Here is a 14,042-nt window from a genome sequence, read left to right on the forward strand (position 1 = left end):
CCTGAGGAGCCTCTCCAATCACAGGCTCTGTTCCGCTGGCTGCTGTTGTCAAGCCAACAGCTTTCTGTCTCTCTCTGACCTGCAGAATTACTTCCCAAACAACAACAACAACAACAAGCACAGGAGCTCCGTGAACAGGGCTGGTCGCTCTCCAGTGGCTAGTGGAATATTAACGTCCCATATTAATTATAAATAGAACCTTTATTTATTATTTACAATTTTTTTGTGGCAGGCACTTGACTTTTTATTGTTATTACCACAATGCACATTTAGATCTTACTTATCCTGAGCCTTGTCTTTTAAAGAAGTGGATGTGTAAAAAGTGGGTTGATGGTTGAGGTTTGGATCAACGGTGAAACAATTTACCATGGCGTTATTGATAACTGAATGTCTTGAAGTACGTAAAGGCTGACATGGTGACGTGCATCTCTTCCTGTTCCTTGCAGAGTGGTGACAATGAAAACCCAAACTGTGTGGGGATAGAGGGAGTATTGGAGGCGTACTTCCAGAGCCTCAGGACGGTCCAACTCTACGGACCCACCAACTTCTCTCCAGTCATCAACCAAGTGGCACGGTAAGGAGATGACAATGGGCTAGACCATATATGTTCATTATGATCTCAGGAGACAATACAGAACACTGCTGCCTAATGGTTCACATAGCAGCACATTCATACATACTAGAGTAGAAACACACATCCCCTGGAGTTGCAAGGCTAAACTATGTACTTGAAGCTGTGTTCTCTGCCAGACTTTTTCACCCCTAGGCAACAATGCTCTCCCTTTCTGACTAGCAGACTGATGTTTTCCCCTCTCTTGCAAGACTGCTGCTCTCCCTCTAGCAGACTGCTGCTCTCACTCTCCCTCTAGCAGACTGCTGCTCTCCCTCTAGCAGACTGCTGCTCTCCCTCTCCCTCTAGCAGACTGCTGCTCTCCCTCTCCCTCTAGCAGACTGCTGCTCTCACTCTCCCTCTAGCAGACTGCTGCTCTCACTCTAGCAGACTGCTGCTCTCCCTCTAGCAGACTGCTGCTCTCCCTCTAGCAGACTGCTGCTCTCCCTCTCCCTCTAGCAGACTGCTGCTCTCACTCTCCCTCTAGCAGACTGCTGCTCTCACTCTCCCTCTAGCAGACTGCTGCTCTCACTCTAGCAGACTGCTGCTCTCCCTCTAGCAGACTGCTGCTCTCCCTCTAGCAGACTGCTGCTCTCACTCTAGCAGACTGCTGCTCTCACTCTAGCAGACTGCTGCTCTCACTCTAGCAGACTGCTGCTCTCACTCTAGCAGACTGCTGCTCTCACTCTAGCAGACTGCTGCTCTCACTCTAGCAGACTGCTGCTCTCACTCTAGCAGACTGCTGCTCTCACTCTAGCAGACTGCTGCTCTCACTCTAGCAGACTGCTGCTCTCCCTCTAGCAGACTGCTGCTCTCCCTCTAGCAGACTGCTGCTCTCACTCTAGCAGACTGCTGCTCTCACTCTCCCTCTAGCAGACTGCTGCTCTCACTCTCCCTCTAGCAGACTGCTGCTCTCCCTCTCCCTCTAGCAGACTGCTGCTCTCCCTCTCCCTCTAGCAGACTGCTGCTCTCCCTCTAGCAGACTGCTGCTCTCCCTCTAGCAGACTGCTGCTCTCACTCTAGCAGACTGCTGCTCTCACTCTAGCAGACTGCTGCTCTCACTCTAGCAGACTGCTGCTCTCACTCTAGCAGACTGCTGCTCTCACTCTCCCTCTAGCAGACTGCTGCTCTCCCTCTCCCTCTAGCAGACTGCTGCTCTCACTCTAGCAGACTGCTGCTCTCACTCTAGCAGACTGCTGCTCTCACTCTCCCTCTAGCAGACTGCTGCTCTCCCTCTCCCTCTAGCAGACTGCTGCTCTCCCTCTCCCTCTAGCAGACTGCTGCTCTCACTCTAGCAGACTGCTGCTCTCACTCTCCCTCTAGCAGACTGCTGCTCTCCCTCTCCCTCTAGCAGACTGCTGCTCTCACTCTAGCAGACTGCTGCTCTCCCTCTAGCAGACTGCTGCTCTCCCTCTCCCTCTAGCAGACTGCTGCTCTCACTCTAGCAGACTGCTGCTCTCCCTCTCCCTCTAGCAGACTGCTGCTCTCCCTCTCACTCTAGCAGACTGCTGCTCTCACTCTAGCAGACTGCTGCTCTCACTCTAGCAGACTGCTGCTCTCACTCTAGCAGACTGCTGCTCTCCCTCTAGCAGACTGCTGCTCTCCCTCTCCCTCTAGCAGACTGCTGCTCTCACTCTAGCAGACTGCTGCTCTCCCTCTAGCAGACTGCTGCTCTCCCTCTCCCTCTAGCAGACTGCTGCTCTCACTCTAGCAGACTGCTGCTCTCCCTCTCCCTCTAGCAGACTGCTGCTCTCCCTCTCACTCTAGCAGACTGCTGCTCTCACTCTAGCAGACTGCTGCTCTCACTCTAGCAGACTGCTGCTCTCACTCTAGCAGACTGCTGCTCTCACTCTAGCAGACTGCTGCTCTCACTCTAGCAGACTGCTGCTCTCACTCTAGCAGACTGCTGCTCTCACTCTAGCAGACTGCTGCTCTCACTCTAGCAGACTGCTGCTCTCCCTCTCCCTCTAGCAGACTGCTGCTCTCACTCTCACTCTAGCAGACTGCTGCTCTCCCTCTCACTCTAGCAGACTGCTGCTCTCCCTCTCACTCTAGCAGACTGCTGCTCTCCCTCTCCCTCTAGCAGACTGCTGCTCTCACTCTAGCAGACTGCTGCTCTCACTCTAGCAGACTGCTGCTCTCCCTCTAGCAGACTGCTGCTCTCCCTCTAGCAGACTGCTGCTCTCCCTCTAGCAGACGGCTGCTCTCCCTCTAGCAGACTGCTGCTCTCACTCTCACTCTAGCAGACTGCTGCTCTCACTCTCACTCTAGCAGACTGCTGCTCTCACTCTAGCAGACTGCTGCTCTCCCTCTCCCTCTAGCAGACTGCTGCTCTCACTCTCCCTCTAGCAGACTGCTGCTCTCCCTCTAGCAGACTGCTGCTCTCCCTCTAGCAGACTGCTGCTCTCCCTCTAGCAGACTGCTGCTCTCCCTCTAGCAGACTGCTGCTCTCACTCTAGCAGACTGCTGCTCTCCCTCTAGCAGACTGCTGCTCTCCCTCTCACTCTAGCAGACTGCTGCTCTCCCTCTCCTCTAGCAGACTGCTGCTCTCCCTCTCCCTCTAGCAGACTGCTGCTCTCCCTCTCACTCTAGCAGACTGCTGCTCTCCCTCTCACTCTAGCAGACTGCTGCTCTCACTCTAGCAGACTGCTGCTCTCCCTCTCCCTCTAGCAGACTGCTGCTCTCCCTCTCACTCTAGCAGACTGCTGCTCTCACTCTAGCAGACTGCTGCTCTCACTCTAGCAGACTGCTGCTCTCCCTCTAGCAGACTGCTGCTCTCCCTCTCCCTCTAGCAGACTGCTGCTCTCACTCTAGCAGACTGCTGCTCTCCCTCTCACTCTAGCAGACTGCTGCTCTCACTCTAGCAGACTGCTGCTCTCACTCTAGCAGACTGCTGCTCTCCCTCTAGCAGACTGCTGCTCTCACTCTAGCAGACTGCTGCTCTCACTCTAGAAGACTGCTGCTCTCCCTCTAGCAGACTGCTGCTCTCCCTCTAGCAGACTGCTGCTCTCCCTCTCACTCTAGCAGACTGCTGCTCTCCCTCTAGCAGACTGCTGCTCTCCCTCTAGCAGACTGCTGCTCTCCCTCTCACTCTAGCAGACTGCTGCTCTCCCTCTAGCAGACTGCTGCTCTCACTCTAGCAGACTGCTGCTCTCACTCTAGCAGACTGCTGCTCTCCCTCTAGCAGACTGCTGCTCTCCCTCTAGCAGACTGCTGCTCTCCCTCTAGCAGACTGCTGCTCTCCCTCTCCCTCTAGCAGACTGCTGCAGCAAAAGTACAATGTGGAGGTGTCTGGAGAAATGTTTCAAGAATGTGTATTTCAGACTAGTTATGTTATTCTGTAGTAGTCTTCATGTGTGCTGAGAGCATTTGATTCCTCAAGTGTGATTAAGAAGTTTCTGGTAGTTCCGAAACAAGGAGGCAGGGAGTAATTTTATGGGATCTTTTTGGGGGAATAAACAAAACAACTGGTTTAGAAGTTTTTGGTGCTTCTCAAGTCGTGTAAGCAGTCATTTCAAGAGAGCTCTGGCTAAGATTTATTTTTTTAATTGCATTCAGGTTACTGACCATGTGATGGGAAATTGAAGACGACATGGCATTGGAAGGCCATTCTAGCAGATGTGTAAATTTACCAGAATAATTACAATGAACCTTTTAGTCATTTGGCAGACTTACCAGAGTAACTTACAGCGAGTGCATTCATCTTAAAGGGGTAATCAGCAGTTGCTAAATCCATTTTTGGACTTAGAAATTAATGGTTCTGAACAGTCATTCTGAAAAATATATTTTTCTCATGGCTAACTGCCAGGACATTTGTAAAGACCGGGTGAAAGGGTGGGGAGCTTACATTCATGAGCACGCCTTGACTGACAGCTCTTTGAAACGCCTATGTCAAGCAACTTGGATGCATTGAGCAGTGTTGCAGTCAAATCATCTCAAGCTAATTTGGTGAAACCCAAAGCAAGTCAAACATTGACATTTGCGTCAGTGATATCATTTTGTTTTATATAAGCCGACACTTATTTAAATTAAATTAGATAAGAGAATATCATGTTACCGTTGGTGTATTAAAATGAGAGGTAAGGTGATGTCACCTAGTCCCCTTAATAATGAATCCAAGTGTTTGACATGGAGGAGGTAACCAGACTTGATCAATGTACAATGGGGAGAACAAGTATTTGATACACTGCCGATTTTACAGGTTTTCCTACTTACAAAGCATGTAGAAGTCTGTCATTTTTATCATAGGTACACTTGAACTGTGAGAGACGGAATCTAAAAATAGAAACCTGAAAATCACATTGTATGATTTTTAAGTAATTAATTTGCATTTTATTGCATGACATAAGTATTTGATCACTTACAAACCAGTAAGAATTCCGGCTCTCACAGACCTGTTAGTGTTTCTTTAAGAATCCCTCCTGTTCTCCGCTCATTACCTGTATTAACTGCACCTGTTTGAACCCGTTACCTGTATAAAAGACACCTGTCCACACAATCAAACAGTCTCCAACCTCTCCACAATGGCCAAATCCAGAAAGCTGTGTAAGGACATCAGGGATCAAATTCCGTCTCTCACAGTTGAAGTGTACCTATGATAAAGGTTACAGACCTCTACATGCTTTGTAAGTAGGAATACCTGCAAAATCAGCAGTGTATCAAATACTTGTTCTCCCCACTGTAGAAGCAACAGTCATTTTTCATGCTTTGGTCATCATACTTTGATCTAGGTTTCCTTCATTCAAATATCATCCAATTTCATGAAAAACATGATTTTTTCATGCTCATGACCTTTAATGATATGTACCCATTGATTCTTGAAGATTATAACTTATAAATGCCTCATGAACTTTATTCAACTGTCGTACCCCATCAGAATCCAAAATATTTGCTTGTTTTACTCCAATGTTTGTAAACAAAGTAAATGTAAACAAACAATATATGGTTAGATCTAACTTTTTTTTTATTGAACCTAAAACAGAATAATAAAACATACACATGTGTACAAAACAATATCATTCATCACACAATAACAAAATAAACATATTTAAGCAAATCACATTCAACTACATAAAGGCCTTTTCATACTAACTAACTTTCATACTAACTACTTGTCTTTTCATACTAACTAACTTTCATACTAACTACTTGTCTTTTCATACTAACTACTTGTCTTTTCATACTAACTAACTTTCATACTAACTACTTGTCTTTTCATACTAACTAACTTTCATACTAACTACTTGTCTTTTCATACTAACTAACTTTCATACTAACTACTTGTCTTTTCATACTAACTAACTTTCATACTAACTACTTGTCTTTTCATACTAACTAACTTTCATACTAACTACTTGTCTTTTCATACTAACTAACTTTCATACTAACTACTTGTCTTTTCATACTAACTAACTTTCATACTAACTACTTGTCTTTTCATACTAACTAACTTTCATACTAACTACTTGTCTTTTCATACTAACTAACTTTCATACTAACTACTTGTCTTTTCATACTAACTAACTTTCATACTAACTACTTGTCTTTTCATACTAACTAACTTTCATACTAACTACTTGTCTTTTCATACTAACTAACTTTCATACTAACTACTTGTCTTTTCATACTAACTAACTTTCATACTAACTACTTGTCTTTTCATACTGACTAACTTTCATACTAACTACTTGTCTTTTCATACTAACTAACTTTCATACTAACTACTTGTCTTTTCATACTAACTAACTTTCATACTAACTACTTGTCTTTTCATACTAACTAACTTTCATACTAACTACTTGTCTTTTCATACTAACTAACTTTCATACTAACTACTTGTCTTTTCATACTAACTAACTTTCATACTAACTACTTGTCTTTTCATACTAACTAACTTTCATACTAACTACTTGTCTTTTCATACTAACTAACTTTCATACTAACTAACTTTCATACTGACTAACTTTCATACTAACTACTTGTCTTTTCATACTGACTAACTTTCATACTAACTACTTGTCTTTTCATACTGACTAACTTTCATACTAACTACTTGTCTTTTCATACTAACTAACTTTCATACTAACTACTTGTCTTTTCATACTAACTAACTTTCATACTAACTACTTGTCTTTTCATACTAACTGTGGCTCAGTTGGTACAGCATGGCACTTCCAATGCCAGGGTTGTGGGTTTGATTCCTATGGGGGAGCAGAATAAAAAAAAATGTAAAAGTATAAAAATGTATGCACTAAGTCGCTCTGTATAGGAGCGTCTGCTAAATGACTAAAATGTAAAAAATGCCTTGACTTTTCTGAGCTGCTTTATTGAGCGGAGAAAATGTTTACTATGTGGTGGACTCACCGAGCTATCTTAAAGTGTCAATCAGCAGTATAAATAATAACAAGGCATTATCCCCTCACCTGTTTGGTAAACAGCTGATGGATGGGCCTGGAGAAATGTAACCACTGTCAAATTCATAGACATAGCTATGGATGGATGCAAGGACTGACCATCCATGACACAGTATCACTCAGGGGGCTCCTGAGTAGCGCAGCGGTCTAAGGCAATGCATCAGAGTGCGAGAGGTGTCACCACAGTCCCCGGGTCAAATCCAGGCTGTTTCACTTCTGGCCGTGATTGGGAGTCCCATAGGGCGGCGCGCAATTGGCCCAGCGTCGTCCAGGTTTGGCAGTCATTGTAAATAAGAATTTGTTCTTGACTGACTTGCCTAGTTAAATAAAAGTTCAATATGAAAGGCAAGGGGTTTGTTTTTTTAATTATTCTGTGTGCCGTAATAACCAGCCCTGTGTCACAGCCCCTGCGTCTCATCCCTAGACCCTCACAGCACACTGCTACCTGGCTCTTAGATATGTCAGAGCACTGTAAAGCCCTCATTCAGCCAAGGTCTCAGACAAGGATCCATGCTACACTCAGTTAAGTGGAACACCTTAATTCCATGTTTATTAGGGGTGTATTTTGCCTAAACCAGGTGAAGGAAAGTCCAGGGAGGACTTTGTCGATGGCCTACAGACAAACAACTGTGACACACGTCTTGGAGCTTGTCTAACATAATAACAGATTGGACCTGAAATGTATCTCGTCTCTCTGTTGTTCATTTTATTTCTTGCAGTGCCTGTGGCTCTCTTGATGAAAATTGTTTTGGAAAAAAACTACCACGTGACATTTCTCTTGTATTTTTTTATATATATTTTTTTTTTGGGGGGGGGGGTCGATCCTCTCGTTCTGAGATGAGAGGTGACTGCTGGGTAATTACAGAGGTCAAAGGGTCAAGGCTCACTGGAAAACGGTCCTTCGTTTAGTCTCTAGTGAGAGGCTGTAAACATTTGCCATGACATAAATTGACGTTAACACACATACTCTCAATCCCATTTAGGCACACAGTCCTCCCTGAGTTTGAACTCTCCAGTGTGTGCGTGCGTGTTCCCCTCAGGTCTGCGCAGGATGTGACGGATGGCTCTCAGTATTTTGTGTTGTTGATGATCACAGACGGAGTTATCTCTGACATGCTGCAGACCAAGGAGGCTGTAGTCAATGTGAGTACAGTACAGTTCATCTTATCTGCGGACAGTGCATTGTTCTGAGTTGCGGCTGTCTGCAAACCAAGCATAGCCTACTACTGTCTGTCTGTAACTCCTAGTTCTTTCTCTCCCTACAGGCAGCTGCTCTCCCCATGTCCATCATCATCATCGGGGTCGGACCTGCAGAGTTTGACGGTGAGCATGGCGCCCCTAGAGGTAGAACAGAGGAGCAAACTCTCCTGTCAGCTGTTATTGGACTACTTATAAGGAGCTTTTCTCCTTTGAGGGTTCCTTTAGAAAATCAGTGTTGCAGAGTCAAGTATCCTGGCCCTCTTCAGATCAATGTCTCCTTAACGAAGGGAGGGAGGGGAGTCTCCGTTCCAGCCCACCGAGGCATAATCCTAGGCATCATCTGCGCTCGATTTGGCTAAATGTTCCCCTTGGTTAGGCAATCGAACGCATTCAAGTCAGCCAAGAATTGCTCAGGTCAGACTGCCTGTTAGCAGCACAGGGAAGCCACTCTTCACCAGTAGCTTTGTGAGAAAATGTGTGTCTGTGTGCTTGTCTGGTTTATTTGTCCGATCCTGTGTGTATCTGGGAATTGTGTGCGGTTATGAAAACTTCTTTATGTCAGGGTTGATCTGTCTCAGTATCAGACTCAATGAGATGTTCTGTAAGACCGTTAGAATTATCCTTCTTTCATTTGACATTTTAGTGTTATCCAGACGCTCTTATCCAGAGCAACTTACAGTAGTGTGTATACATTTTTATATTTGTTCATACTGGTCCTCCATGGGAGTCGAACACACAACCCTGGCGTTATGTTCCACCAACTGAGCCACGCAGTATCAATGGGTCGACGGTCCTTTAACTGCTTAGTCTGATTTTAAATAACTGCTAGCAGCACTTAACAGTCCCATTCTAGTATCTGCAGAAGGTTAGACTTGATCTGTTCCCAGGAGTGCTAGTCTGAAAACTTGTCATGTATCGTGTCAAACTGACTTGTGTTCCCTATCTTTGTTTTTCTATTATTTGCTTGGACCTTACCCCCCTCTCTGTCTAGCCATGGAGGAGCTAGATGGTGATGAGGTCAGAGTGTCCTTCAGGGGGCACTTTGCTGAAAGAGACATTGTGCAGGTAGGTTGTGGCCAGACAACCGAGAAATGTTAAACATTTATGTACGTGCAATAACGTTATATTTGACAGAAGGAAAACCACACACTGTAGTAGTTCTGATACAGTCATGTATTTATTCACAAGAACCAACAAGTTTATTCTCCCAGACGTTAGGGAGGACTTCCCGTGCTCTACTACAGTGTGTCCTGTCCCTGTCATTGTCCCCCCAACCCCCCTACAGTTCGTTCCTTTCCGGGACTACATGGACCGGTCGGGGAACCAGGTCCTGAGCATGGCCCGGCTGGCTAAGGACGTGCTGGCTGAGATCCCTGAGCAGCTGCTGGGGTTCATGAAGACCAGAGGCATCGAGCCCCGGCCCGCCCTCACCACCTCAGACCTGCCCGACCTCCACAGGCACATCTGACACCCCCACTGTAGTGGGACAGCACCTTTCAACCCCTTGGGTCTACACATATTTGATGCTCACACACACACTTGACATCTCTCTCATCTCTTTTAACCCTATGCCATTTCCATTTCACTGCAAGCCGATGTCGCCTCCCCTACAACTGCGCATCCTTAACACAGTTTAGAATGAATGTATTCATACATTGTGCCATTGAACACGTAGGGGCGGGTAGATTGAGCACCCAATGCAATAGCCACAAGCACCGTCACTTCTGAAGAGAAGGGAGAAATATAACTGATTATGCCGTGATGCCATGCTGTACACTTATAACGTTCACAAGCATATGCAGAGGGAGGAGTTTAGTCTGTGAAAGTTATTGATATAGAAAATATACTGAACAAAAATATAAATGCAACATGCAACAATTTCAAAGATTTTACTGAGTTAAAGTTCAAATAAGGAAATCAGTCAATTGAAATAAAAAATAAAAAATTTAAATGACAATTAAATCAATTTTAACCCCACTTTGTAACACAACAAAATGTGGAAAAATTATTTCTGAGGGCACTGTATATGCAAAGCAGCTTAGCCATCAACTGGAGAGAACAGGTAAAAAAAATGTAAATCAATGATCATTGCTGATTTATTGATTTGGTAAACAAACTTGACATATTGCTTTCAGCCCACACCTCCACACAAAATCTTCTGTATTGTACTGTATCTTCTGTACTGTATCCACTCCCTCTCTCTGAGTGTCATGTTATAATGCAGAATGGGTGTTTTCTGTTGCCTTTCATTTGATTTTCTGAAACTAAATGACTCAAAGAGTGATTTATAAAAACCAAGCACCAAAACACGAGTGCAGTTGACTGTCTTTGGGGAGGTGAATGAAGAGGTTGTCCTGGGCAAACTTTATTATGTGTTTGGTTTGTTGATGATTGATTTGAAGCAGGTCTTGTGTCATGAACTAGGGGTCGGTTCAGCAGGACACAGCGTTTTGGAACGTTCGGATAGAAATATGTTATGTAGAACAAGCATGCCTTTCCGACATGTAAAACAAGCAATCATGTTGGCTCTATTCAAGGCATTTCTATCTGAAACGTTTGGCAACTGAACATGTGGCCCTGGAGAGTGTTGACACGGCTGGCATGGGGCCCAGGTCACATGTTCGTTAGCGCCAGTCATTCTCACCCCCCTGTCTATCATACCATCCTGCCCAGCATGGGATGATGCTGGGCGCAGATTACACCCTGCTGGAACAGAAATGCCAGTCTCAGTGCCCTCCTGCAGTGAGGGAGAGGGAGACCGAGGAGGTAGGGGGAGGTTGAGGAGAGATAGGGAGGGGAGGTTAAGGCCTGTGACAGTAGGGCTCCAGCGGTTTGGTTGATGTTTTTATTTTTTGTGTGTTTGTCAGAAATGAAAGGAGAAAGAGAGAGGAAAGATTTCTTGGATTTCTTGTTGTCATAATACATTGGAGAAATCAGGTTAGCAACCCTGTTGCCACCTGAAGCTCCAGGCTTAGTTCTGATCATAGTTTCTATGGTTCTGATTCTGACATCAAAGCATTACAATCAATTATACACTGTCATTAAATCTCCTTTTTGTGGCCTCATTAAAAAGCATGTCAGAAAAAACTTGCAGGATACTAGAATCCCATCTCAAAATATTCACCAACCTAAAATGTATACAGCAAAGCATTTTTTTTACACCAGTAGGAGTTGACCACCCCCTCACGTTGCCAATGTTGAGAACACTGTACATCCTACTTTCAATGTTATTTGCACAGTATCAGATGGAATGGAAACTGAGGTAATCACTAAGATACAGCAATAATTCAAAAATGTTTTCAACTAACTGTTCTGTAGAGTGGCTCAGCTCTACCACCTAGCGGTCACTGCTAATTGAGGCTCTTCTGAGCTCAGTACAGTATGAGGATGCTACAGACTGACATGATTTCCTGGTAGATGTGTTGAGTTGATAACGCTCCTGTACGGTGAGGTTAGGTTGACCCTGGCTCCTGTACGGTGAGGTGAGGTTGACCCTGGCTCCTGTACGGTGAGGTGAGGTTGACCCTGGCTCCTGTACGGTGAGGTGAGGTTGACCCTGGCTCCTATACGGTGAGGTGAGGTTGACCCTGGCTCCTGTACGGTGAGGTGAGGTTGACCCTGGCTCCTGTACGGTGAGGTGAGGTTGACCCTGGCTCCTGTACGGTGAGGTGAGGTTGACCCTGGCTCCTGTACGGTGAGGTGAGGTTGACCCTGGCTCCTGTACGGTGAGGTGAGGTTGACCCTGGCTCCTGTACGGTGAGGTGAGGTTGACCCTGGCTCCTGTACGGTGATGTGAGGTTAACCCTGGCTCCTGTGAGGTTGGGTTGACCCTGGCTCCTGTACGGTGAGGTGAGGTGAGGTTGACCCTGGCTCCTGTGAGGTTGGGTTGACCCTGGCTCATGCTATACTGGTTAACTGAATATGTGGACTATTGTGTGGCCTTACAATCCCTCACTTTGCAAAGCCATGTCTTGTCAGTGTGGCTAGGGATGTATGTGTGTGTGCCACAGTAAGTTGTGCGTCTCTTGATCATACCTTGTCTTGTGCAGTGAAGAGGAGAGTTAGCATGCTGTGACTTATACTATACAATCCTTGTTCTTGGTGTTTGATGATGTTTGGTCACTGTCCACAACAGCTGAAAAAATCTATATCTTAATATGCATTTCACTTGTGTTACTTAACATTCTCCTCTTGATCAACTTAATTTCCTTCAAACAGAGAATGCTAAATGTTTTACGCCATAGGATTTAGTTAGTGTTTAGAACAACAGGTGTGATTAGATAAATTAATGTAAATACTATGTTGTCTCTCTATGCAGATGTATAATGCAAAGGATATGATTTGAATGTCCATCCATTGTAAATAGGAACATCAAATGAAGAGTTTGTTACAGTACTGTGCTAGGAAGTAGAAGGTCACTTTTTCTATCAGGGTGTCTTCACATTTTGATGTGTTATGAATGTAAACGTAATCCGTTGTTATTTGTGTCAAATGGATTGTGCATTTATCCATTTCCGGTGTTTCAAAAAAGGACAGCCAACTCATGTATTTCAACCAAGGACAGCCAACTCATGTATTTCAACCAAGGACAGCCAACTCATGTATTTCAACCAAGGACAGCCAACTCATGTGTTTCAACCAAGGACAGCCAACTCATGTATTTCAACCAAGGACAGCCAACTCATGTATTTCAACCAAGGACAGCCAACTCATGTATTTCAACCAAGGACAGCCAACTCATGTATTTCAACCAAGGACAGACAACTCATGTATTTCAACCAAGGACAGCCAACTCATGTATTTCAACCAAGGACAGCCAACTCATGTATTTCAACCAAGGACAGCCAACTCATGTATTTCAACCAAGGACAGACAACTCATGTGTTTCAACCAAGGACAGACAACTCATGTGTTTCAACCAAGGACAGCCAACTCATGTATTTCAACCAAGGACAGCCAACTCATGTATTTCAACCAAGGACAGCCAACTCATGTATTTCAACCAAGGACAGCCAACTCATGTATTTCAACCAAGGACAGCCAACTCATGTATTTCAACCAAGGACAGACAACTCATGTATTTCAACCAAGGACAGACAACTCATGTATTTCAACCAAGGACAGACAACTCATGTATTTCAACCAAGGACAGACAACTCATGTATTTCAACCAAGGACAGACAACTCATGTATTTCAACCAAGGACAGCCAACTCATGTATTTCAACCAAGGACAGCCAACTCATGTATTTCAACCAAGGACAGCCAACTCATGTATTTCAACCAAGGACAGCCAACTCATGTATTTCAACCAAGGACAGCCAACTCATGTATTTCAACCAAGGACAGCCAACTCATGTATTTCAACCAAGGACAGACAACTCATGTATTTCAACCAAGGACAGACAACTCATGTATTTCAACCAAGGACAGACAACTCATGTATTTCAACCAAGGACAGACAACTCATGTATTTCAACCAAGGACAGACAACTCATGTATTTCAACCAAGGACAGACAACTCATGTGTTTCAACCAAGGACAGCCAACTCATGTGAATAACTTTAGTTTACCATATTGGATATGATTCAATCATCTTGATTTAATTTGAGAGATTATTACACATTTATAGGCTACAGAAGGTGGGAGGGAGCTCTATCAAAAGAGAGCCCTTAGTAATGTAAAATGCTAAATGTATGCACATAAAATAAACCTTTTTGTAAACCCATCATGTCTGTGAGTTGGCGGTCTGGTTAAGATGTTGAAATTCACACAGTATGCATGCCTTGAGATCCATTCCTGTGGTCTTGAAATACCTAA

General features: G+C 44.6%; 1 protein-coding gene across 1 annotated transcript in view; it reads left to right on the plus strand.

The window, feature by feature from the left end:
- The window catches only part of LOC118374262 (copine-9-like), a 110,962-nt gene extending 99,040 nt beyond the window's left edge, over positions 1 to 11,922 (plus strand). The window contains exons 16-21 of the mRNA XM_052484788.1: positions 447 to 574; positions 8,064 to 8,166; positions 8,289 to 8,346; positions 9,215 to 9,288; positions 9,509 to 11,767; positions 11,799 to 11,922. Of these exons, the coding sequence (XP_052340748.1) occupies positions 447 to 574; positions 8,064 to 8,166; positions 8,289 to 8,346; positions 9,215 to 9,288; positions 9,509 to 9,691 (546 nt within the window). The 3' untranslated portion in view covers positions 9,692 to 11,767; positions 11,799 to 11,922. The remainder of the gene's footprint in view (positions 1 to 446; positions 575 to 8,063; positions 8,167 to 8,288; positions 8,347 to 9,214; positions 9,289 to 9,508; positions 11,768 to 11,798) is intronic.
- The last annotated feature ends 2,120 nt before the right edge of the window (positions 11,923 to 14,042 follow it).

This window comes from Oncorhynchus keta, chromosome 28 (assembly GCF_023373465.1).
Source record: "Oncorhynchus keta strain PuntledgeMale-10-30-2019 chromosome 28, Oket_V2, whole genome shotgun sequence".
NCBI classification, from domain to species: Eukaryota; Metazoa; Chordata; class Actinopteri; order Salmoniformes; family Salmonidae; genus Oncorhynchus; species Oncorhynchus keta.